This window comes from Sphaeramia orbicularis, chromosome 8 (assembly GCF_902148855.1).
Source record: "Sphaeramia orbicularis chromosome 8, fSphaOr1.1, whole genome shotgun sequence".
NCBI lineage: Eukaryota > Metazoa > Chordata > Actinopteri > Kurtiformes > Apogonidae > Sphaeramia > Sphaeramia orbicularis.
In genome coordinates, this window is record NC_043964.1 from 12718729 (window position 1) to 12746698 (window position 27970).

Consider the following 27970-nt stretch of genomic DNA (forward strand, 5'->3'; position numbering starts at 1 on the left):
TGCCATCATGGTTTACGGCCGGTTGTTTTTTTGTTTTTTTTTTCAGGTGCTTGTGGGTTTTTTGCGGTTTGTTTGGTTGTCTGTTAGTCTGTGTGATTGTGGGTTTGGTTTGTTTGCATCCAACTGCGGTTGTTATATGTATGCGAATGTGTTGTATGTGTGTTGGGGTGGGTTGTGGGGGTGGGTTGTGGGGGGTAATTCTGCTTAGTTGAGGCAGGGTCATGTTTACAGAGTGGGTCCCAACAGAGCCCAGATCTCTGACCTTCGCATTCCAGAACCACCACTAATCACCTCCGTCTGCTGTTCTCCGTGGAGAAACCCTTTCCGCATCTCTCTTGGCTCGGTTTCTCCAGTTTTCTCTCACCCCAGTTTTTATTCCCTCTACCCCATTTGTCAATTTTCTAGCCTCCTGGCCATGCACTTTAGCCTAGTTTTTGGGTCCGATTCTGTATTGATCGGCAGATGTTTAGCAGTACAACCCGATGAATAACTACCATCTGCCCTGTTTTCACTGCGCTCACTGAATTTAATCACTTTCTTTATGTTTTTTTTTTTTTTTCTCTCTCTTTCGGTTGTTGTTGTTCTCTCACAGTGAGCTCATTCTGGGCTGTGGTCATAGATGTGTAAATTAGAACCAGAAGAGTTTCTCAGAGTGAAACACATATCCCCTCTGCTCTCATTCCTCCTCTTTCCCCTCCTCTTCTTCCTCCCTCCCTCGTTTTCTGCCCCCCCCCCCCCCCCTTCTTCTTCTTCTTCTTTCTTTCTGTCCCTTTTGAGTATTTGAAAGCATTCCGGCTTTGAGTGTCAGGCCCAGTGAACAGCACATTTTGGTGTTCCTGTGTGAGCCCACCCACTCCTTCTTCTTCTTCTTCTCCTCCTCCTTTTTCGGGTCCCCTCTCAGACCTTCCTGGCATCGCTCTCCCTTTGAGCATATCTCGGCCAGGTGCAGAGGTTTGCTCACAGCTGCCTGACAGATGATGTGAGGGTCTCCGGAGTGTTTTTTGTGTCTTGTTGTGAAAACTGTTTTAAAGCACTTGTAAACTATGGAGGTTTACTCATGAGCTTGTAATTTGTATAGAGGGTATGCGCGTGACATCACCACTAGCGGAAGTCACCGCGGTTATGTCAAGTGAGTGACAGAAAGAGGGAGATGAGTAGCAGCTTTGGCTTGAATACTGCGAAAACTCTGGAACAATCTAAAAACTGGGGAAGAGCTGTTGTGCCATTGATCGCACAAATAGGTTTAAAAAGCACTCGGTGCTATCGTTTTAGTGGCGACCTGAAGCCAAAGACAGAAGGAGCAGATGGATCGCAGCAATTCGTAGAAATCACTGGAATCCAGGCAACGAAACCTGGATTTGTGGTTGCCATTTCGTGTCAGGTAGCGTTAATTCATGCTGTGTTCTTGCGTAAAATCATACCTTAAATTACATATCGTTTTGGCTAACGTTACTTTTTAGTAAAGCTCTTAATGTTAGCATCTGTCGTTTAGTTCTGTATTTCATAACTGATACGTTTTTGTCTTCAGTTGTGTGATTATGAACCTTGTGCTCTACGTGATTTGTAAACTAGCTTAAACTGAGGCTAACCTACTTTTCCAAATAAGGGGGTACTCTAGCACAAAGCTGTTGTAGCTGTGTTGTATCAAGTATTTGATGTTAACTCTACTTAAAGGTGGGGTCTGAGATCTTGGAAAAACGGTTCGAGCAAGCTACATTTTGAAAATACTCAGTTCAAAAGTCCAAACCCCTTTCTTCAGACGTCCCTGTGAAGCCACGCCTCCAGAGTGGTGGCACGTGCAATGCTTGTTCCCGAGGGTTCACGAGTGCTGCACGGCATCAATTCGTCGGCTCTGCTCTGCTCCGTACCCGGGTTGGGCTCTGACGCTGTCTACAGTCCGGTCCGGTCCGGCCGAACCGTCTCCGACACCGGCTGAGGCTCCGTTTCCTGCTTTGGTCCCGTACGCCTCGGGCTCCTACCCTGACTATGGCCCCGGCTGATCCTCCGGCTGGCGTATCTATGCATAGCTCATTCAGTTTCCTCTAACACCCCCACTCTTTATGTTCGTGACAAAACAGTTTGCAGGTGAACTTTCCATCCTAATAGAACTAATATAGCCAAACTCTGGCTATGCTTCCTGTACAAGGCTCCAGCCTCTGGGAACGCGAAGAGGGGGGAGGGGTGAATGGCAGTTGAGTTTGATAGACATATCACCGTTCAATCACTTCGAGTGGGCGCTCAGAATGATTGGATGGTGTTTTTTCGGTCCTGTCCATTCCACAGGTGACTGATTTTTTTAAATTTTTGTGTTAGAGCATTTAATTAATTAGTTGTAATCGGGGTGTGAAGGGGATTTTAAGGAATATAATAAAAAATGCTCCAGAAAAACACCTCAGACCCCACCTTTAAATATCAAAAGTACCAGTAGATCATCCACTCACTTGGGTCAATACTAAGGGTTCAACTCCAGTAAATCAGTAGTGAACTGTGAGCACTACTGCTGGGCCTTTACCTGGGCAATCACCGCCAAGAAAATTCGTCTTCACTGACATAAAACCTCAAAAACAATAGTATGTTGAACTGAAAGCACTCACCACCTGTAATCCTCTAAGTAGCGATGACGAGAATGTCAACAACTCATTGTCTTTTGTATGCTTTCAGCCTTTGCATTGTGGATTTTCCCAGTGTTGAAATCAGGTTCATATAAATGTCAGGATACGTGATTTCCGGCCTCATATCGATGTTCGTAGACCACTTGTTGTTTGGTAGCTTGTATGGATCCATGTCCAGTCCAATTGTCTTTAATTTCATGTTATATTCCATATTTTTCCAGGTCTCGCTGTAGTTACTGCTATGCTCCGCCATGTTGAGCCGGTTTGTTTTTGCCACTCAGTCTGACTTAGAGGGGCGTGGCCCAGGGGGGAAGTGACGGATGTGCATTCCCTCTATAGGATTGTAAAGATAGCGGGTAATTATGTGTATGCGGTTTCCAGCTCTATCACATTGTTCCTTAATCGCCTTTCAGTCTCTGGTTTCCCCACAGAACTTAAGTTGAGGTACATTTAGTGAATTGTTTGTTATTAAGAAGCGCCGCAGACACTTTACAGTGGCCTGTCTTTCACGGCCATTAGCGCTTTTTAGTCTGTTCATGCAAAGACTGGAAAACGACACAAGCCATCAGTATTGGCAGCCCCGAGGTCATAAAATATGCTGCTATTTATCCAGCTCAGCACTTCATGATTCCCATTAGACTTCTATATGCACTGAAAATGATCAATCCTCTTACTGTAACCGCAGACCGTTAGGCCCTTAATGGAGAATCTGTTCATTATCCTCTTGTCAATGCTGTAAAATATTGATTATTGAGAGAGGATGGCCATGAAAAAGCTGATGCAGACACAGAATAGGCTGTAAATGGAGGTTAAAAGGTCTCCGTTGGTCACAAGATAATCTAATATATATTCAAAACAGCTTATTTTTATGGAAGAATAAATGTCAAACGTTGTACTTTATGCGGTCGCATTTGTCATAAAACAGGGGTGTCAAACTCATTTTAGTTTAGGGGCCACATCCTCCTAATATGATCTGAAGTGGGCCAGACCAGCGAATTAATAACATAATAATATATCAATAATGCCAACTCCAAACATTTCAATGCGTTTCATAGTGAAAAAAGTAAAATTACATTATGGAAACGTTTACATCTATAAACTTTCCTTTTAAAAATGTGAATAAGATTAACAACCATGAAAAAAACTGATATTTATTCAGAAAAATAAGTGGAATTTTAACTCTATTATGCCTCTGCTTATCATTTGTAAATGTGCATTACAACTTAGAGATCACAATGGATCTGAAAATGTACAAAATATTTGAGTAACTGGCAGAAAATTAGTAAAATTGCACTTCTCTTAACACATTTCTACTTTTTCTTTTTTTTTGTGAAAGGCTAGTTTGTAAATTTACACATTTTCATGTAATTTCACTTTTTTTTTTTTACACTAAAACAGGAAAATTTTGGAATTTTCATTATTTGTAGGTTTTTATGGTAGTATTTTACTGATCTGACCTACTTGAGACTAAAGTAGGGCTTTTTATGGCCCCTAAAGTAAAACAATTGACTGTTAATGTCTTGAGTGTAATTTTTGCATTTCACAAATTCATCCCACAGGCCAGATTGGACCCTTTGGCGGGCCGGATTTGGCCCCCGGGCCACATGTTTGCCACCTGTGCCATAAAATAACAACTCGAGCGTGAAAAAGAAACCAAAATCTGCTTTTTTTCTGATAACACAGTTGTTAGTTATGATGTTACAACACACTGCCTGATATATTTACTCTGGATTTTACAACCAGTAAATGTAAACCACTTTCATTTTCAGGATTAATATTGCACAGGCTTAATACCATCAGCTTTCATCTGTTGTCTCCCAAATAAAGCCCTCCAAAAGTCCATGTAAATCCACTATAGCACAGGAAAAAAACAGCGCACTGCAAATGAACCAGAGGTGAACCTGGCAGGTTTCCGCCCAGGTATGATACACACAGATAAAAGGATTATGATTTAGAGATTAAGAGTGCGGGTGATTCTTAGGCAGGTGGCAGGAAGGAATGTGAAAACCTTCATACGGGATGTCTGTTTTTACATAAACAGTAAAAGGGGTAACAGAGTTATTGACGTACCTGTTTTTGTGGTAATACGAGCAAAATAAAGGTGCCCTAAGGTAGTATGTTTCTGTTACTGTCATACACAGTAAAAGCCTTGATTTCAGAGTTCATACAGTGCTTTTTCATTTAACTACAGGAAACAGTTCAGGTGGGCTATCGGTTCATTAGTCATAGTAAGTGTTGGAGGAGATTTGACCGAGAGCGGCCTCTGAGACAAGCTGAAGTCGTAGGTTTGTGTTAGGAGACACCTGGAGACGTGTTGATTGAGAGATAAGGGTCAGATGCGAGCGCTTCCTATCTGGCTTTGTCTCTTTATTGGCGTCATAGCCTCTGCTATCTGCCTGCTATGTGTTTCCCTCTCTCTTACTCTCCCTCATTTCCCGTCAGTCAGATCTCTCCTGTAGTATGTGGAAGTAGCCCTGACTTTTATCTGTGTTTTGTCTTTCTTTTAGGGCACCATGACTTTGACTATAGAGGTCACAAACACACACTTCTGACGACAGTATAACCCACATGTGTCAAACATGCAGCCCGGGGGCCAAATCCGGCCCTCCAAAGGGTCCAGTCCGGCCTTTGAGATGAATTTGTGAAATGCAAAAATTACACTAAGATTAGGGATGGGAATCAAGAACCGGTTCTTTTTGAGAACCGGTTCCCCGTAGCTCGATTCCTTGGACTCATTTGCCTTCCTGCTTAACGATTCTACTTATCGATTCCACCTTAGTTGTGCATGCGCGATAATGTCACGCGTATGCTTCATTGTTTTGGTCAGAACGTAGCCAACATGGTGTTGAGGCAGAAACGGTCTAAAAGACGACACTAGGTCCACTTACTTGGAACACTGTCAAAGCTTCCATGTCTTCAAAAGGGTGGGATCCCTCCAGTATCCTCAAACATTTGTCCACAGCATGTGATTCATTTACAGGAATGTCACATATTTGGTACGCTACTTAGCGACGCTTGTGAATGTAGCGGCAGAGTGAACGCCGGGCCCAGTTCCGGTTCCGGTGCGGGCAACAAATGTCGTACCCAAATACAAGTTTCTGAAGGTAGGGGAAAGGAAATGAGGTGCACAACAACGGGAGACAAGCCGAGCCTAGTCGAACCGGTTCCACGTAGTAGAAATGTGGCAATAGAGGAATTAGTAAAGCGTCTTAAGTTTCACTTTCACTGTACGCCCCCTCCCCCCGAACCGGGCCATGCGTCATCTGTTATTATTATTTGTACATACTGTATATGTTATATTTTCTGTGCAGAGATGGAAATATAAAAGACAGTTAATGCAAACACACCCGTTTGTACTCTTTTATTCCCTCACCCAATGAGAATCAATAAGGAATCAGATCGATAAGCAAAATCAATAATGGAATCGGAATCGTTAAATTCTTAACGATTCCCATCCCTAACTAAGATATTAACAATCCTTTTAGTTCAGGTTCCACATTCAGACCAATTCAATCTCAAGAGGGCAGGACCAGTAAAATACTATCATAATGACATATAAATAGACCGCTCCAAATGTTTTGCTTTGTAAATGTAAATATTTTCATGTATTTACACTAAAACAAAGTATAATTTTGCAAAAAATGCGAATAACCTGAAATGTCTTAAGAGAACTAAGTACAAATTTAACAATATACCACCTGTTGCTAAATGTTTTGTGTATTTGTAGATCCACTGTGATCTGTAAATTATAATGTACATGTGTAAATGATAAACTGAGACAGAATATTGTTAAAATTACATTTATTTTTTCAGTTTGTTCATGTTATTCACACCTTTTGAAAAGATACTTTGTAGATGTAAACCTGTTCATAATGTAAATTGACTTTTTTGCTCTAAAACATAGAGAAAAGTTTGGAGTTGACATTATTTACATATTATTATGTTACTATTTTACCGGTTCGGCCCACTTCAGATCAGATTTAGCTGAATGTGGCCCCTGAACTAAAATGAGTTTGACACCCCTGGTATAACCGTATAATCCAGTACGCTTCGCCGACTTTCTCTCAGCTGTGCTCACATGGTCTTCATGTGCTTTCCTCACTGAGTCAACCTATAGATTATTACCCTTGTTTATCAGCTCAGCAATGCTGAAGGAGCACTATGGGTGCATTATCCCCTGAATGAATACTTGCAGGAAACAGAACGATGACTAAAACTGAAGCAAAGCCAGTTTAAACATTGTCAGAGTGGCTGCGAGCCAGAATGGTTGCTTGATCACATGTGAAGAAATCCTTACAAGTCACTGTTTTTTTGTGTTTGAACATGCATTCGTGCGCTTTTGGCCTCGTTTTCGGTGCGTATCCTGTGCGCTGCTCAGTCACGTAGTGGGAGCGATTCCCTGGCAGGGATCGTGTTTTGGCCTGGGTGCGTTCCAACCAACCAGCGGGGGCACAGAGGTTAATGATTAGTCCCATGTTCATGTTGCATTCCACGGGGTGACAAGGGGACATGGGATAAGGGACTCAGTTCTGAAGAAGGCCAGACATGCTTTCACAGAGCGGAGAGCTATTTGTTTTAGCACCGAATAAAACTCCTGTTTAGCCTCATGGCTCGAGATAAAAGCCCACATCTTCTCTTTTAAACGTTCTGCAACATTTAGCCAGTGATCTCTTCAACACCAGGCTGTGATGTGTGTTTGCTTAAGTAGTCCAGACCTTGACCCTCTTTCGCTTGATAATGATTTAGTGACCAACTAGGAAACGCGGTGACCATTTCTGTTCATCTAACATTAACCCTTTCATGCGTAGTGGTCACTACAGTGGACAGTTATTCTACAGCTGTTCTCTTCTATATTCATGGGTTTTGTTGTTTTATTTGCATATCAACCAACACAGTGGACACTTTCTTGTTCTTGATAAACCTGATCTGCAGTAGGGTCAAAACACACCATTCGAAATCTCTCTGACGGGACATTTTAGAGACAATTTGACAGATTAGTGTTGCTAAATGACCCACATTTTTACTTTTAAATTAATTTTTGCTTTAGTTGGACCATAAAGGATTATCCAAAACAAGGAGCTACTTTATATTGAAATTAATGTTGGAGTGGTAATCAATTAAAGTTCGCTCTCTGACAGGACATTACTGTTTTTTGACCCAGTAACATGTCTGAGTGTAAATCAATTATTACTAATTGTTATTAGACTGTAATTAACAGTTTTCTCACACAAAAAGTTTTTTTTTTTTTGCATATTATCTCCATGAAGTGAGTAATAACTAGTATCAGAGTATGTTAAAATGTGAGAAAACATCAGATTAGCTGCAAGAAAAATGTTTTTATTTCATAGTTTTCACACAGTTTATCACTTTCTGATGATGAGTTTTAAATACATGTTTCTTTGCTTCAAAACTTAAACACACGGTGTCCAAATGAGTAGACGTTTTTGTAACTCCATGAAAAATGGATTAATTAAAAAAATTTCGATCGCATGTTTTTTTTTCATGCCTAAAGAGCAATAAAAATAAAAAAAATCTTGACTAAGGTTCTCATAATTCATGCATGAAAGGGTTAAACCGACTCCATGGAACAGAGTGTTATTGTCAAACAGTACTTTGGCTCTTCCTTCTGTGAGATTATTCTCTTCTTTTGGCAAACAGCGCTTTTCTATGTCTAATATCTTCTTCCTTGTTCCTCATCTTAATTCTCCACATCACCCATCTCCCTGTCCGTCCGTCCGTCTTCTCTGTCCTTCCTCCTTCTCCTCTTGGGGGAAGCAGCTATGTGAGGAATGCTTGATCCCTGGGGAATCTGCAAATCAAGTCACCAGATGACTGACACTCATTAAAGCTGCCCCCCGTTCATGTTTCATCTCATGCCATTCTCCGGTGAGACAGGAGAAGGCTTCTTTTATGTTAGCCAACTATCTCTCTCATCTTACTGTCTCGCTGTTATCCTCATTGCATGGACCACATGCTCACAGGCATTCATCAAGCCATCTTTTGTTTTTGTCTACCCCCCTCCCCCCCTCCCCTCCCCTTCTCTGCCCCCCTTTTCATCAGCCTCCATCCCATTTTTTGCGTGTGAACTGAAGGCAGTGACTCCGTACAGGCGAGGCTTCTTCTGCGGAGACTCCAGTATCACCTACCCTTATGTGGAGAGAGAGGCCATTCCCGACAGCCTGCTTATCGCTGGTGGCATAGCCATCACCGGCATAGCGGTAAGACACCATTTAAGCTGCCAACCTCATGAAGTTTCAGTTGATGATTAATTAATGTAGAAATAAGTTAATGATTTGTCTTGGTTTGTTCATTGTACAACACTATCAAAGTACATCAACACATTTCACCGGTTTTAGCGTCACTCCACTGGTTGCCAGTGCGTTTTAGAGTTGATTTTAAAATTCTTCTATTTGTTTTTAAATGTTTGAATGGCCTTGCCCCCTCCTACCTGTCTGACCTGATCCACCCCTACGCCCCCCCTCGTGCTCTCAGGTCAGCAGGTCAGCTGCAGCTTGTGGTTCCAGAAACTAAAAAGAAGCTTCGTGGGGATCGTGCCTTTTCTGCTGTCGCCCCAAAGTTGTGGAACCAGTTGCCCTTAGTTGTTAGACAGGCTCAGTCTCTACCTGTTTTTAAATCACATCCAAAAACGCACTTTATCTCATTAGCTTTTAATCAGTGAGTGACATATCTGTTTTTGTTTTTTTTTTTAATGCTGTTTTTAACAGATTTTAATTTGTCTTTGTTTTTATGATGGTCGTATTTTGTTGTTCTTAGCCCGCTTAACACCCTGTGTTATCACTAGTTTTATTTACTTATTTAATCCCTTGTTTTATGTTTGGTGTACAGCACTTTGGCCAGCTGTGAAGTTCTTAACCCTTTCATGCGTAGTGGTCACCACAGTGGACAGTTATTCTACAGCTGTTCTCTTCTATATTCATGGGTTTTGTTGTTTTATTTGCATATCAACCAACACAGTGGACACTTTCCTGTTCTTGATAAACCTGATCTGCAGTAGGGTCAAAACACACTATTTGAAATCTCTGTGACGGGACATTTTAGAGACAATTTGACAGATTAGTGTTGCTAAATGACCCACATTTTTACTTTTAAATTAATTTTTGCTTTAGTTGGACCATAAGGGATTATCCAAAACAAGGAGCTACTGTATATTGAAATTAATGTTGGAGTGGCAGTCAATTAAAGTTCGCTCTCTGATGGGACATTACTGTGTTTTGACCCAGTAACATGTTTGAGTGTAAATCAATTATTACTAATTGTTAGTAGACTGTAATTAACAGTTTTCTCACACAAAAAGTTTTTTTTTGTTTTTTTTTGCATATTATCTCCATGAAGTGAGTAATAACTAGTATCAGAGTATGTTAAAATGTGAGAAAACATCAGATTAGCTGCAAGAAAAATGTTTTTATTTCATAGTTTTCACACAGTTTATCACTTACTGATGATGAGTTTTAAATACATGTTTCTTTGCTTCAAAACTTAAACACACGGTGTCCAAATGAGAGGATATTTTTGTAACCCCATGAAAAATGGATTAATTGAAAAAATTTCGATCGCATGTTTTTTTTCATGCCTAAAGAGGAATAAAAATAAAAAATCTTGACTAAGGTTCTCATAATTCATGCATGAAAGGGTTAAAGTGCTTTATAAATAAAGTTGGTATGGTATGGTACAAGAACACTAGGGCTGTGTATTGGCAAGAATCTGGCAATACAATACAAATCACAATACTAGGATCACGATACGATATATCACGAAATATCATGATACTGTTAAAACGGCGATTTTTTTTAATGATTATTTCCTGGAAGAATTGAATTACACCAGAAATATGCACAAACACCAAACACATTTTTATTTGATCACAACAGGATCTAATACTATATCACAAATTCTTCCTGTGTTCAGACTTAAATTAGATTTTACAGACATTACAGTTTAAGAGCCTGTTCAAATGTTCATATTCTGTTGGTTCAGAACTAACATCAGAACAGTATTTTTGTACAATCTCAAAAAAAGGACCTAACATCTGCCTCTCAGACAGTAAAAAGTGCTTTTAGGATGATTCAAATAACCATTATTTAATAAAATAGTGTTAAATAATACTAAATAAGATGTAAACAATAAAGAAAAAAAAAAGAACCTCCTCCATATCTGTATTTGAATAAATCCGTCAAAATATCGACACAATACTTTTAAATATCGATACAGTATTGCGAAATGAAATATCGCGATATATTGCAGAACCGATATTTTCTAATACCCCTAAAGAACACAGTAGTTATTCTACACATACACATCATGAAAAAGAGTCATTTACATCAGCTTTTCTAAGTCAGCTTTCTTGTCAGTTTTGCCATATATACAAGCACTTATCTTTAGCCTCATAGTATAATTAGCGAAGTCATATTTTTTTTTCAGGTCACAGCCGATGATGCAAAATGAAGCTGCAGTGTTAGGAGAGTAAAGTCACACAGAAATGACAATTTGGCCAAAAATATGAGTTAGACAATTATGCTACGAGGATAATGATATAGAAGACTGAAATCGCAAAACTCTAAGGGCCAAGGTGTAGCCACGAACATAGAAGAAAAAGTATAAAGAATAGAAAAAATGGAATATAACTATAAACAGAATATACCTATAAACATAGGATATAACTATAAACAGAATATACCTATAAACATAAGATATAACTATAAACAGAATATAACTATAAACATAGGATATAACTATAAACAATATAACTATAAACATAGGATATAACTATAAACAATATAACTATAAACATAGGCTATAACTGTAAACAGAATATAACTGTAAACATTTAATATAAATATAAACAGAACATAGCTATAAACACAGAATATAACTATGAACAGAATATAATTATAAACATAAAATATAGTTATAAAGAGCAAGGGGTTGAAGAGACATTAAATAAACAATAAAGTGGCAATAGAAAAGTGACAGATGAGTTATTGCGTTAAAGTGATATATGCAATTAAAGTGTCAGTTCCAATGTAGCGACTGCAATGAACACTGGGAAAATTACTCTGTTGTCCTTCTACAGGGAATCCATGATGTTCATGATCAATAGGTGCTCATTTAAATACAGTCAGACTGAAAGATAATGTGGATTTAATGATGTAAATATAATATTTGTCTTAAATTAATGCAGCTGTTTTCATACAGCAACACACTGTTAACCTTGTGGTGACTTCCAACTGATTTTTTTCTCTATATGTAACCTTTCCTAAGTGATTGATCACTGCTTATTATAAAATTTCCTTCTGTATTTTGCATTTTTCAGTGAGAATCAGGTATTTATTTACTGATCATATAGATGTTCGTGAAAGTTCAGAGTAAACTCAAAGGTTTTTTTTTAATCAAAACAGAGAAAAATGAGGAAAAAGTGACTTTTTCAATGAAGTATATCATTAACTGAACATGAAAACAAGTGTCTAAAACCAGTGTCATTTGTCAAACTGCCTGGATTTTACTGGTTTATCAATGTTGCAGAAGACGACAGATTTCACTTTCACTTTGGAGCCTCTGAATGTCCAAAAAGAAACTCAGAAACTGCACTTTACCTAAATTATTGAACTGTACTGATAGGATTAGTGGTTAAAACTTTTCAGATCAGTGGATGCTTTTAGTCGTCAGCAGCTGTTTAGGTATTTTCGAGTTAACCCAGTTAGAACAGATGCTTGATCATTGCTTATTGTAATATTTCCTTCTGTATTTTGCATTTTTCAGTTAGAATCAGGTATTTATTTACTGCTTATATAGGTGCTCATGATAGTTCAGAGTAAACTCAAAGGTTTTTTTTTTTTATCAAAACAGAGAAAAATGAGGAAAAAGTGACTTTTTCAATGAAGTATATCATTAACTGAACATGAAAAAAAGTGTCTAAAACCAGTTATTTATCAGACTACATGGGTTTTACTGGTTTATCAATGTTGCAGAGGACGACAGATTTCACTTTCACTTTGAATGTCCACAAAAGAAACTCAGAAACTGCATTTTACCTAAATTATTGAACTGTACTGATAGGATTAGTGGTTAAAACTTTTCAGATCAGTGGATGCTTTTAGTCGTCAGCAGCTGTTTAGGTATTTTCGAGTTAACCTAGTTAGAACAGATGTAATATATACTCGTTTTTGTTTTTACCTTTAAAACTGCAGGTTCTAAAATCCCAGAATTTAAAAGTATGTTCGTACTTCTGTTTTCCTCCTCAGTCTAAATCAAATGACTACATATAAATAGGAACCTGATGCAGTTTTCTGACTGTTGTATCACATTGTAGTTGCATCTGACAGAATCTGACGAGTGTAGCTGTCAGTCATGTATTCAACCTCCTTACCTCTCTGAAAGCCCTGTTATTATCCAGAAGCTAGTGTCACAGGGTAGAGTTTCTACATCCTGAAAACACAGAAAAAGAAGAGATGCAGAAGTCTAATGTCCTCTCAGACTGCTTATGCTGAAGCTGGAATTTTTGCCCACTGACTCTAAAAAGAACAAGTGGTGCCAGGCACAACAAGCCCCGCCCCTCGTACGTATTGTAGCTTATTTTGTCATCGATCCAGCTGATGTCATCATGTCTATGCATGTGGCCATGTCAGCATATCAGCTGCCTCTATATATGTGCCAAGTTTGAAGGAAATTGAAACAAAATTGGTGTTTTTATAGACCTGTGAGATTTCGCCCATTATAAGTTAATGGGAGAAAAAAAAGATTTAAAAAATTCATAAAAAATTGAAACTTTGACCTACTTTTCCCAATGTGTAATCACATCTATTCTGGGTCACTGGCAATCTATAAACCAAATTTGGTATGAAATCAACCAATAGTTTTGCTGCTAGAGTGTTAACAAACAAACAAACCAAACCAAAAACTAGTTCCTGAAACAGTTCCTGAAAATTTTTCTCAAAATCTTTCCATAACTTTTTGAGTTATTTTGCTAACAGACAGACAAACAAACAAACCTGATGAAAACAGAACCTCCTTGGCGTGGGTAACAATTCTCCTTGCCTCCCTTTTGGGGGGCAGGGTGATAAAAAAAATCAAGGATTATTAGCAGTATTAACACTAAGTACAATATCTGTGCATTTTTACCTTAAACATCCGGTACAGTATTGACATTTACATGTTTTTACTTGTCAGACTGTCAATTATAATGAACATTAACAACTTTTTTTTTTTAGAAGATCCTCACATTTTCAAAGTTTTTATTATGTTTTTCCCTGGTGCCTTAGGGCTTACCGGATTAATTAATTACAGAAAATCCTGATCGTGGTCAGCTCAAATATTGAGTCATGCCTAATTATTTAGAGACAGAACAGTGAGTCAACTTCATCATGTTATGGTGTCAAGCGGTGCGTTTGATGACACAAATAAACCGGTCTACCGTATGAGTTTTTTATTGCTAACCAGTTTCCCTTGTCTGATTTCCTTCTCAGATTGCACTGGGTGAATGTTACAGGGTGCGTTTCCGAGGCGTGCATTCCCGGGCTTTTGTTCGAAACCGCTATGTGTCATGCCTGTACAAGGAGCTGGGAAGCTTCCTGTTCGGCTGCTGCGTAGGGCAGTCTCTCACCAATATGGCCAAGCTCAGCGTGGGACGCCTCCGACCCAACTTCCTGTCTGTGTGTAACATCACCTACGCTTCCATCAATTGCACTCCGGGCAGCTACATAGCCCACCCCACCTGCAAGCAGCCTAATGAGAAACTGGTGGAGGAAGCAAGGTGAGCGTGTACACGTGTTTGTATTATTAACCCTCCGGTATCCAGATGCGCCTTTTAGGCACACTTTGCACTTCCTGTTAAAAAACTTCATATTATTTTTCACAATTTCAATAAGGTTAGAATTCAAAAGTTGTTCGTTTTTTCATGATCTTTAAAATTCTGGCCCCCAACTAAAATGTGCACATTGTAAACAAAAGAAAATTACAAGACTAGCATCTGTCTCCCAAGTGTGCGTAAAATGCACTGTTTCTTCCATGTGATATGTATGATTAGGGCTGACCTTGATTTACAAAAATAAAATCAAATTAGAGCAGAAAAATAAATCAATATATAATATTTAATAGTTTGATTTGTAGGTGTGCATTTTATGCACACTTGGTGACAGATGCTAATATTTTTGAACATTTGACCTAGCACCAAAAATAATAATGCAAATTAACCAATGTTGGAGTTAATCATCGACATATGCCAGGCTGCAAAAATCAAATAATATGTGATCCACTTTTTATGTAGTATATTGAAAAAAATAATTTTTTTTGTGTTTTTTGCATCTAAAAAAATGGTTTGTTTACATTACAAACACAGCATTTAAAGGGTTAAAAAATGTGACAATTCTTGAGTATTTGGTATTTTTATTTATGGCTCAAGTTGATGAAATAGAAAAAAGTGTAAAAGAATTAAAAACAAATTGTATGAAATTTTTTTTGACATTATTCCACAACTGTGCGAAAAAGGCACACTTGGTGCTTAGTAAGGGCCTTGCTGGACGGGATACCGGAGGGTTAATATATACATAAACATATATTTTTACAGACCGCATTCCTGTACATATCCACTCACTGTATAAAACTTCAATTTGCACTTTCTGTACATATTACAATATAAAACCCACTGTAAATAATATATACATAAGCATATTTTAATAGACCGGATCCACACATCCACTCACTGTATAAAAACTCCAATTTGTACTCTGTACATATTACATTATAAATCCACTGTAAATCTCAACCCATTGTTGTCCTAGTCTCTAGTCGAATGTTTGTCTATATTGTGTCCAGGTCCACATGTTGTCTGGGTTCACGTTGGAACTGTATGTCGTGAGCAATGTAAAAACTAGGGCTGTGTATCGGCAAGAATCTGGTAATACAATAAAAATCACAATTCTAGGATCACGATACGATATATTGCGATATATGACGATATGTCACGATACTGTTAACATGGCGGTATTTTTTGTTTTGTTTCTTTTTTAAAAGATTATTTCCTGGAAACATTTATAGTTCAGCATTTGGATAAATAAAGTTTAACATGCAGCTTTACCAGTACAAAAAACACACAAATAAACAAATAAATAAATAATGTTTTACAGACATTACAGTTTCAGATCCTGCTTAAATGTTCTTATTCTATTGTGAAAAGAATACATAGCGTTCAGTCCCAGAATAATCCAACATCAGAACATTATTTTTTCCCAATAAATAAAACATTTACCTCTTTCAGACAGTAAAAAGTGCTTTTAAGGATGCTTGAATTAACCATTATTTAACAAAACAGGGCTATCAATTTTTTTTTTTTTAAATTACAGTTATCACAATATATCAATATATCACAATAATACTTTTGTAGTATACAAACAACAGAACAAAATACCCATGGGAATATAAGAATAGCTTGAAAAACAAAAAACAAAAATGAACCTCCACCATGTCTGCATTTGAATAAATACCTAAAAATATTGATACAGTACTTTTTAATATCGATACAGTATCTTGAGGTGAAATATTGCGATATATTGCAATACCAATATTTTCTTACACCCCTGGTAAAAACTGAAGCCAGATTCCTTGTATGTGTTCACATACTTGGCCAATAAAGCTGATTCTGGTTCTGATTAATAAATGATCTTTATTTACAGAAGGTGAGGCATACAGTAGCTTAACTTGTGCGGTTAATGTGTAACGTTGGGTATTTTTTACTGATTTTCTCTTTCAGGAAGTCCTTTTTCTCCGGTCATGCTTCCTTTGCCATGTACACCATGCTCTATCTGGCGGTAAGTAACATCCCACTGCATACATTTAGAATATAATCTGTCATTTCACTTGAGATGTTTTTGTTTAATTACAGTATTTTGTACATTGTTACCAGAATATTGCGGCTCTCACTTTTGTTTCACTTATTATTATTATAGACAGCACCGGTCCCGAGAGGCCAGGAACAGTGCGTGCAATGATTAACTAGATAAGCTAATTAAACATGCACAAAAACACACCAGGACATGTGCTGTTAAATATATTCACACATCCTGATCGTGAGGGAGGAGATCTTTGAGAGCAGCAATTCTCCAAAGGCATGGTGCTTCACACTGAAAGAGCTGGTGAAACAGAGAGACGGGGAGCGGGAAGGGGGGGGGGGGGGGGGGGGGGGGGGTTAAAGAATGAGCGAGAATGTTTTCCACGGGGAACATGAATAGATGAAGAGACTGCACAGACAGAGGAGGCCTTGTTGTGGATCTCATTTAGCAGAGGGGGTTGAGGGCTGAATATGCCTGCTGAGAGATCGACAGACTTCTTTCAACGAGAGACACCCTCTCGGCAGCCCCCCCCCCCCCTTCATCTTTCTCTTTCTTTTTTTTTTTTTCACCCATTCTGCACTGCCCAGTACTCACTGGGGCATTGTGAGACAGAATTGACAGTTAGAGGGAGACAAAAGCGTGTTATTATCCAGAAATGTCCACATTCCTCATGAATTCCCCTCTTAAAGTCTCCTCTACCCAAAAACAAGTATTTTTGCAGTGTTCGCCGTTATCTGCAGGATGAACTCTGTGCAGGATTCGATGAGGATTTTTTGCGGAAATCTGAATTCAATGGGCGGACCTTTGAGCGGTGTTTGATGTAATGCAACATTAGTCGCTTTTCCATTGGACATCTGCGCAAAACTTTATCAATATTTACTAAATGTCGAAAAAACAGAAGTGAGTAATGTCGGTTTTTCCATTAAAACACAAACTCGATGATTTGTTTATTTATTATCGCGAGATGACACGACAAGTCATTCCATAAACATGGCGACGAACGTAAATATGGTGTTGATTTACAGATATATTCATTATTATTAGAATGTATTACCCCTCTATCTCGTACTAAATTAAGAAATGAGTGGGTTTCCTGGTGTGTCCTCACATACTGTGACATGATTCTTCTTCTTTGCTTGTTGTAACTTCTGTCAACATCTGTTTTTTTAATTCACCTGACTCTAGTTGCGAAAAAAAGGTCTTTCCATTGCAGTTTTGCATGATATCCTCCTGAGACCCAGTAAGTAAACATTTTGGCCATTTTAAATTAAATAATTGCCTTAATTGGAAACAGCATGATGTAACAGTTCTGTCAGATACATTTTTTTTTTTTACATAATGTCCTTTTCAGTGAACTTTGTTTTTCTTTTTTTTTTAAGTAAAGCTGTGAAACTCTTGTCCACTACAGAGGACAAAAATGCATTGCTAGGTCTCAGGAGGATATACCATTTGCGCTACACCCAAAAACCACATTCCTCATGAATTCCCCTCTTAAAGTCTCCTCTACCCAAAAACAAGTATTTTTGCAGTGTTCGCCGTTATCTGCAGGATGAACTCTGTGCAGGATTCGATGAGCATTTTTTGTGGAAATCCGAATTCAAGGGGCGGACCTACGAGCGGTATTTGCATGTAATACAACATTAGTCGCTTTTCCATTGGACGTCTGCACAAAACTTTACCAATATTTACTAAATGTTGAAAAAACAGAAGTGCGTAATGTCGGTTTTTCCATTAAATCACAAACGCGATGATTTGTTTATTTATTATCGAGAGATGACACGACAAGTCATTCCATAAACATGGCGACGAACGTAAATATGGTGTTGATTTACAGATATATTCATTATTATTAGAATGTATTACCCCTCTATCTTGTACTAAATTAAAAAATTATTGGGTTTCCTGGTGTGTCCACACATACCGCGACATTTTTCTTCTTCTTCTACGCTTGTTGTAACGTACGTCAACATCTGTTTTTTTAATTCATCTGACTCTAGTTGTGAAAAAGGTCTTTCCATTGCAGTTTTGTGTGATGTACCATTTGCTCTACGCCCGGAAAACCACCTCTTGCCAGCGCAAAAACTTTGAATCGAAAAATGAGACTTTTGGCGAAATTGCGGTTTTTCCATTAGGTACATTTTTATGCGCAAGTTATATTTGCGCAATTTGAGGGTCAATGGAAAAGCGACTAGTGGCAGGGTTTTCTCTCCTTTTTTGCCTCTTTCCAAATTTTTCACAGCAGCATCCATACTTCATTTCATTCAATTTATAAAAATGTAACTAATGGAAAGAACAACAATTTCACCAAAAGTCTAATTTTTCGATTAGAAGTTTTTGCGCTGGCAAGAGGTGGTTTTTGGGTGTAGCACAAATGGTATATCATGCAAAACTGCAATGGAAAGACCTTTTTTCGCAACTAGAGTCAGGTGAATTAAAAAAACGGATGTTGACGGATGATACAACAAGCAAAGAAGGAAAAACATGTTGGCGGTATGTGTGGACACACCAGGAAACCCAATCCTTTTTTTAATTTAAGATAGAAGGGTAATATATAATAATAATAGTGAATATATCTGTAAACCAACACGATATTTACGTTCGTCGCCATGTTTATGGAATGACTTCTCATGTCATCTCGCGATAATAAATAAACAAATCATCTCATTTGTGATTTAATGGAAAAACCGACATTACGCACTTCAATTTTTTTCGACATTTAGTAAATATCGGTAAAGTTTTGCGCAGATGTCCAATGGAAAAGAGACTACTGTCATATGGTCCAAGTAAAAGGCCTTTCTTCTCTAAAAGAAAAAGACAAGGAGGAGCAGAGGGAGATTTTAACAAACACAAAAGAGTGAAGTAATGAGGAGAATAAGAAAAACAAGGATTTCAGTTCGTCTTGTCTCTACATCTGACTCCATTCCCCCCCACAAAACCCCCCCGTAAACACAAACACCCATTTCATTGGACTTCATTCAGCCTTTAGAGCAGGGGTGTCAAACTCATTTTAGTTCAGGGGCAACATACAGCCTAATATAATCTAAAGTGGGCCGGACCAGTAAAATACTATCATAATAACATATAAATAATGACAACTCCAAATTTTTCTGTTTGTAAATGCAAATATTTTCATGTATTTACACTAAAACTAAGTATAATTTTGCAAAAAAATGTGAATAATAGGACAAGAACTTAGAAATAATATCAACTCCAAAGTTTTCTCTATGTTTTTGAGTGAAAAAAGTCCAATTCTGTAATGGAAATGTTTACATCTACGAACTGTACTTGAACATAACATGAACAAATGTGAACAACCTGAAAATTCTGAAGAAAAATAAGTGCAATTTTAACAATATTACGCCTTAGTTTATCACTTATACATGTGCGTCACAACTTACAGATCACAGTAGATCTACAAATACACAAAACATTTAGTAACAGGCAAAATATTGTTGAAATTCCACATAGTTCTATTTAGGCATTTCAGGTTGTTCGTATTTGTTCAGATTTTTCACATTTTTTGGAAAAGGCTAGTCTGTAAAGGTCAATATTTTTGTGTAATTTAACTTTTTTTTTTTTTTTTTTTTTTTACACTAAAACCAAGAAAAAAGTTTGTGGTTTTCATTATTTATAGTTTATTCTGATAGTATTTTACTGGTCTGACCCATTTTAGATTGAATCGACCTAAAATGATTTGAACATCCTTGATTGTTAATATCTTCAGTATAATTTTTGTGTTTTACAAATTCATCCCACGGGCCGGATTTGGCCCCCGGGCCGCATGTTTGACACCTGTGCTTTAGAGAATGTGTCCAACCTGTAGCTACATGCCACCCGGACCGTGGCCAGCTGTGAGCGTTTAACACAGGAAGAGTGACACCTGCTAAACGCTGGGAGAGGGAGAGGGAGCGAAGGGCCCACCAGAGGTAGACCCCGTCCCAAGAATGTAGGCCATGTGCTCCCCAGTGGTCGGCGAGTCCTGGCAGAACCACCTCATAAACCCAGACCTGCATGTGCATCACGTTCGCCCTCTGACCTGCTTTTTACAGACGTCCATCCATTCTGCAGCGCAGCGCCGATGCAGGGGATGATGATGAACAAAAGGAGGAAATGGGGTTTAGATAGTGTTAATGGACTCATGCCAAGCGTCTCTTCCTTCAGGGTAGTGAACTGTGCAGATGACCATACTTCACTTAAAGGGTCTCCATGTTCATAGAACCTAGAGGAAAGATGACTTATTATGAAGGGATTCATTAACACAAAACGCCTACATGCGTATATCCATTACTCTCAATCACGTAAGGTCTTTAATTAACTAAACGTACTAAAAAAACACACTAAAAACTCCATTATCTTTATATTAATAATGAAAAGTCTTAGCAACAAAAGTCTTCATTGTCAATAAAACGGTCTACAGTCGCGGAAAAAATTCTTAGACCGTCAAAAGTCATCAAAAACAATGGTTATGCAATCAAGTACTAACGCCTGTGTGTATCATGAGATTGTCTTTCTCAGCTCACCGTAAGGCTTTTTTTTTTTTTTTTTTTTCAATCAATTACTAGAAATTTCAGGCAACCCTATTTGAATTCTCGACCCTGAACAAAACGAGCTGCAAACTGAACCAACTGAAGAAAAAAAAAAAAAAAAACCTACAATGTAGAAGAATAAACAAAATAATAATAATAATAATAATAAATTTTATTTGTATAGCACCTTTCATACAGAAATTGTAGCCCAAAGTGCTTCACATTGATTGAAAAAATACAATATTAAAATACATTAAGATTTGATTATACATCAAGAAATAAAATAAAATCTGAGAGAAATACAATAAAATAAAAATAAATATAAAAACAGCGCACATTAAAATATTTGATTATGCATAGAATTTTTGAAGTGCAAGAAATAAGATGAAATTTGAAATACAATAAAATAAAAAATAAAAACAGAAATACAATAAAATAAAATAAAAATAAAAACCGCACATTCCTGGTTCCTGAATTGTGACCCCATTTTTATCTCCTTTCAAAGGCTAATGAGAATAAAAATGTTTTTAATTTGTTTTTAAATATATTCAGTGAACTGGCTTCTCTAATGTCTTTTGGAATTGTATTCCATAACTTTGGTGCATAGTTAGTAAAGGCTGCGTCCCCCATTTTCTTTGTAATATTTCTGGGAGTCGCTAGTAACCCTGCGTTTGATGACCTCTGTTCTAGTTTGTACATAATTGATCAGTGAGTTTGCAATGTAACTTGGTCCGGTTCCATTTAGAGCTTTATACGTGAGGAGTAGTATCTTAAAATCAATTCTGTAGGTTACCGGTAGCCAGTGCAGGGAAACCAACACTGGAGTAATGTGCTCTCTCTTCTTGGTTTTGGTTAATAACCTAGCTGCAGAGTTCTGAATCAGCTGAAGTCTGTCTGTGCTGCTTTTTGGGAGACCTGTAAGGAGTGCATTACAGTAGTCCAGTCTGCTGGAGATAAAAGCATGGACCAGTTTTTCAGCATCCTTTCGATTTATAACCGGCATTACTTTGGCTATGTTTCTGAGGTGGAAGAATGACGTTTTAGTGACTTTCTTTATGTGGGACTTAAAGTTTAAGTCTGAGTCTATAATGACTCCCAGACTTGTCACTTCTGGTTTGATCCAGGAAGTGAGTTTGCCCATCCTACTCATCAGCATTTCCCTAAATAAGCAACTAAAGGAGCAAAACTGAATAAAATATTTACAAAATAGTAAGTAATATGAAGAAATATGCAAAAAATGTACTAAAACTAAGTTAAAAACAAAAAAAAGAGAGAGAGAGAATAAAATATGACTCACATATTTAAATTTGGGCCCAGTAGTTTTTGTTTTGGGCTCTTTTTTTTCCTAAATCATCTTTTTGACAGCTGGTTGAACTCCAAAAAGCAGTCACATGGTCAAAAAAAGACTAAAATAAGCCACAAAATCAACAAAAACAGCCAAAGTTATCAATAAAATCAACAAAAATTAATAATAAACCAACAAAATAATAAGTAACGTGAACAAAACAAGCTGCAAACTGAACCAACTGAAAAAAAAAAAGAAAAAAAAAAACCCTACAATGTAGAAGAATAAACAAAATAAGCAACTAAAGGAGCAAAACTGAATAAAATATTTACAAAATAATAAATAATATGAAGAAATACGCAAAAAATTTACTAAAACTAAGTATAAAAAAAAAGAGAGAGAGAATAAAATATGACTCATATTTAAATTTGGACCCAGTAGTTTTTGTTTTGGGCTCTTTTTTTTTTTCTAAATCATCTTTTTGACAGCTGGTTGAACTCCAAAAAGCAGTCACATGGTCAAAAAAAGACTAAAATAAGCCACAAAATCAACAAAAACAGCCAAATTATCAATAAAATCAACAAAAATTAATAATAAACCAACAAAATAATAAGTAACGTGAACAAAACAAGCTGCAAACTGAACCAACTGAAGAAAAAAACAAAAAACAAAAAACCCTACAATGTAGAAGAATAAACAAAATAAGCAACTAAAGGAGCAAAACTGAATAAAATATTTACAAAATAGTAAGTAATATGAAGAAATATGCAAAAAATGTACTAAAACTAAGTTAAAAACAAAAAAAGAGAGAGAATAAAATATGACTCACATATTTAAATTTGGGCCCAGTAGTTTTTGTTTTGGGCTCTCTTTTTTTTTTTTCTTTCTAAATCATCTTTTTGACAGCTGGTTGAACTCCAAAAAGCAGTCACATGGTCAAAAAAAGACTAAAATAAGCCACAAAATCAACAAAAACAGCCAAAGTTATCAATAAAATCAACAAAAATTAATAATAAACCAACAAAATAATAAGTAACGTGAACAAAACAAGCTGCAAACTGAACCAACTGAAGAAAAAAACAAAACAAAAAAACCCTACAATGTAGAAGAATAAACAAAATAAGCAACTAAAGGAGCAAAACTGAATAAAATATTTACAAAATAATAAATAATATGAAGAAATACGCAAAAAATTTACTAAAACTAAGTATAAAAAAAAAGAGAGAGAGAGAGAGAATAAAATATGACTCATATTTAAATTTGGGCCCAGTAGTTTTTGTTTTGGGCTCTTTTTTTTTCTAAATCATCTTTTTGACAGCTGGTTGAACTCCAAAAAGCAGTCACATGGTCAAAAAAAGACTAAAATAAGCCACAAAATCAACAAAAACAGCCAAATTATCAATAAAATCAACAAAAATTAATAATAAACCAACAAAATAATAAGTAACGTGAACAAAACAAGCTGCAAACTGAACCAACTGAAGAAAAAAAAAAAAAAAAAACCCTACAATGTAGAAGAATAAACAAAATAAGCAACTAAAGGAGCAAAACTGAATAAAATATTTACAAAATAGTAAGTAATATTAAGAAATATGCAAAAAAATGTACTAAAACTAAGTTAAAAACAAAAAGAGAGAGAGAGAGAGAGAATAAAATATGACTCACATATTTAAATTTGGGCCCAGTAGTTTTTGTTTTGGGCTCTTTTTTTTTCTAAATCATCTTTTTGACAGCTGGTTGAACTCCAAAAAGCAGTGACATGGTCAAAAAAAGACTAAAATAAGCCACAAAATCAACAAAAACAGCCAAAGTTATCAATAAAATCAACAAAAATTAATAATAAACCAACAAAATAATAAGTAACGTGAACAAAACAAGCTGCAAACTGAACCAACTGAAAAAAAAAAGAAAACAAAAAAACCCTACAATGTAGAAGAATAAACAAAATAAGCAACTAAAGGAGCAAAACTGAATAAAATATTTACAAAATAATAAATAATATGAAGAAATACGCAAAAAATTTACTAAAACTAAGTATAAAAAAAAAAGAGAGAGAGAATAAATATGACTCATATTTAAATTTGGGCCCAGTAGTTTTTGTTTTGGGCTCTTTTTTTTTTCTAAATCATCTTTTTGACAGCTGGTTGAACTCCAAAAAGCAGTCACATGGTCAAAAAAAGACTAAAATAAGCCACAAAATCAACAAAAACAGCCAAATTATCAATAAAATCAACAAAAATTAATAATAAACCAACAAAATAATAAGTAACGTGAACAAAACAAGGTGCAAACTGAACCAACTGAAAAAAAAAAAAAAAAAAAAAAAAACCCTACAATGTAGAAGAATAAACAAAATAAGCAACTAAAGGAGCAAAACTGAATAAAATATTTACAAAATAGTAAGTAATATGAAGAAATATGCAAAAAATGTACTAAAACTAAGTTAAAAACAAAAAAAAGAGAGAGAGAGAATAAAATATGACTCACATATTTAAATTTGGGCCCAGTAGTTTTTGTTTTGGGCTCTTTTTTTTTTCTTTCTAAATCATCTTTTTGACAGCTGGTTGAACTCCAAAAAGCAGTCACATGGTCAAAAAAAGACTAAAATAAGCCACAAAATCAACAAAAACAGCCAAAGTTATCAATAAAATCAACAAAAATTAATAATAAACCAACAAAATAATAAGTAACGTGAACAAAACAAGCTGCAAACTGAACCAACTGAAGAAAAACAAAAAAACCCAAAAAACCTAAAATGTAGAAGAATAAACAAAATAAGCAACTAAAGGAGCAAAACTGAATAAAATATTTACAAAATAATAAATAATATGAAGAAATACGCAAAAAATTTACTAAAACTAAGTAAAAAAAAAAAAAAGAGAGAGAGAGAATAAAATATGACTCATATTTAAATTTGGGCCCAGTAGTTTTTGTTTTGGGCTCTTTTTTCTTTCTAAATCATCTTTTTGACAGCTGGTTGAACTCCAAAAAGCAGTCACATGGTCAAAAAAAGACTAAAATAAGCCACAAAATCAACAAGAACAGCCAAAGTTATCAATAAAATCAACAAAAATTAATAATAAACCAACAAAATAATAAGTAACGTGAACAAAACAAGCTGCAAACTGAACCAACTGAAGAAAAAAAAAAAAAAACAAAAAACCCTACAATGTAGAAGAATAAACAAAATAAGCAACTAAAGGAGCAAAACTGAATAAAATATTTACAAAATAATAAATAATATGAAGAAATACGCAAAAAATTTACTAAAACTAAGTAAAAAAAAAAAGAGAGAGAGAGAGAATAAAATATGACTCACATATTTAAATTTGGGCCCAGTAGTTTTTGTTTTGGGCTCTTTTTTTTTTTCTAAATCATCTTTTTGACAGCTGGTTAAACTCCAAAAAGCAGTCACATGGTCAAAAAAAGACTAAAATAAGCCACAAAATCAACAAAAACAGCCAAATTATCAATAAAATCAACAAAAATTAATAATAAACCAACAAAATAATAAGTAACGTGAACAAAAAAGCCGAAACTGAACCAACTGAAGAAAAAATATTAAAATAAAAACAACATAGTGTGGAAAAATAAACAAAATAAGCAACTAAAGGAACAAAAATGAATTTGAGTACCGGGCGAAACACTGGTATAACTATTAAAAACCTAAACAGCCATACCTACTAAAGCACCTACTGGTTTAGCATGTTTCATAACTTTTGAACCATTAATCCTATCAATATCTACAGTCGCAGAAAAAATTATTAGACCATCAAAAGTCATCAAAAACAATGGTTCTACAGTCCGGTCCTAACTCCTGTGTGTATCATGTGACTAAAACAGACAGAAAAGAAAACATGGAATGCCTAAAAGCACTGTTTTTGTCAGTACAATGCCATAGATACTGATGTAAGAACTGAAGTGATTTTGGTTATTATCAAGAAAACATGGAAAATGGATAGATATCAGCTCTGAAATTAAACTACTATGAGCTATTTTTGTTGTTATCATTATATTTGTCTAAACAAATGTACCTTTAGTTGTACCAGGCATGAAAATGAACAAGAAACTGAAGAAAACAAGGGGTGGTCTAATAATTTTTTCCGCTACTGTATTTTTGTTGTGACTTCCAAATGAACTTTTTTCCCAGATTTAACCTTTATTTATACACTTTATTATAAACTGCAGCTGTTTGGTGCTTTACTATTATTACACACGATGTTTTTGAATTATTTTATTACTTACAAATTACGTGTACGTTGCATTTCAGTCATTGCTGTATATGCTAAAGGTTGAAGTCATTTCACCTACTTTATTAGCTGTTCGGCTGTTTAATCTACTGCAGGGTTATTCGACTAAAATGAATAGTTAATTGTCCCGGGACTGCAGCTTCAGAACTGCTCTGTCCGCACATGTACGTACAGGTATATGAGCAAAGAGTATCATTTAGAACCCAGAGTTTGACTTAGTTGGTCTCACTGTGCCTCATAAAAAGTCTCATAGTCTGGTTGTAAACCTCTCCCAGTCCATATTTGGACTCGAGTCTGCCATTTGAGCACCCCCGATCTATCAGATCATCACGTTTGTGGCATTTCTGTCCTGTGAGAACCCTGTATCTGAGCTCAGAACAACAGTCTGGTGTCAGTTTTCTTGTTTATGCATTTTTAAGGAGAGTTTTAAGTGTAAGAAATAGGCTTTTCTCAGCCAATAACAGAACACGCCTGAATAAAAACAACAATATTTGCCTCTGATATGGAATTTTTTTTAAATTTTATTTTTTATTTCACCTTTATTTAACCCTTTCATGCATGAATTATGAGAACCTTAGTCCAGATTTTTGTTTTTTTCTGGAGTGTTTTTATACCTCCTTAGGCATAAAAAAAAAATTGTGATCGAGTTTTTTTTTTTCCACGGAGTTACAAAAATGTCCATGCATTTAATTTTTTAAGTAAAGAAATATGTATTTAAAACCCAACATCAGAAAGTAAAATGAAAACAATGAAATAAAAACATTTTTAAGGCTGCTAATTTGATGTTTTCTCACATTTTACCATACTCTAATGCTAGTTATTACCTCATATACAGGGTGGGGAAGCAAAATTTACCATGAACATTTAGTTGTTTTTTCTCAGCAGGCACTACGTCAATTGTTTTGAAACCAAACATATATTGATGTCATAATCATACCTAACACTATTATCCATACCTTTTCAGAAACTTTTGCCCACATGAGTAATCAGGAAAGCAAACGTCAAAGAGTGTGTGATTTGCTGAATGCACTCGTCACACCAAAGGAGATTTCAAAAATAGTTGGAGTGTCCATAAAGACTGTTTAGAATGGAAAGAAGAGAATGACTATGAGCAAAACTATTACGAGAAAGTCTGGAAGATACTATTAAAGAGGAATGGGAGAAGTTGTCACCCGAATATTTGAGGAACACTTGCGCAAGTTTCAGGAAGCGTGTGAAGGCAGTTATTGAGAAAGAAGGAGGACACATAGAATAAAAACATTTTCTATTATGTAAATGTTCTTGTGGCAAATAAATTCTCATGACTTTCAATAAACTAATTGGTCATACACTGTCTTTCAATCCCTGCCTCAAAATATTGTAAATTTTGCTTCCCTACCCTTTATATTAATTTGGATTGTTATTACATCATGAACCACGTTATTATAAATATTGTAAATTTAGCTTCCCCACCCTG

At 36.0% G+C, this 27970-nt stretch overlaps 1 protein-coding gene across 2 annotated transcripts in view; it reads left to right on the top strand.

Moving 5' to 3' along the window:
• The window catches only part of ppap2d (phosphatidic acid phosphatase type 2D), a 51778-nt gene that overhangs the window by 19874 nt on the left and 3934 nt on the right, over positions 1-27970 (top strand). The window contains exons 1-4 of one of the 2 annotated variants that reach the window (XM_030142006.1): positions 8250-8498; positions 8673-8830; positions 14093-14379; positions 16375-16432. In XM_030142006.1, coding sequence (XP_029997866.1) covers positions 8474-8498; positions 8673-8830; positions 14093-14379; positions 16375-16432 — 528 coding nt within the window. In that variant the 5' untranslated portion in view covers positions 8250-8473. Of the gene's footprint in view, positions 1-8249; positions 8499-8672; positions 8831-14092; positions 14380-16374; positions 16433-27970 lie in introns of those variants that run through there. The other variant, XM_030142005.1, reaches the window with a different exon arrangement.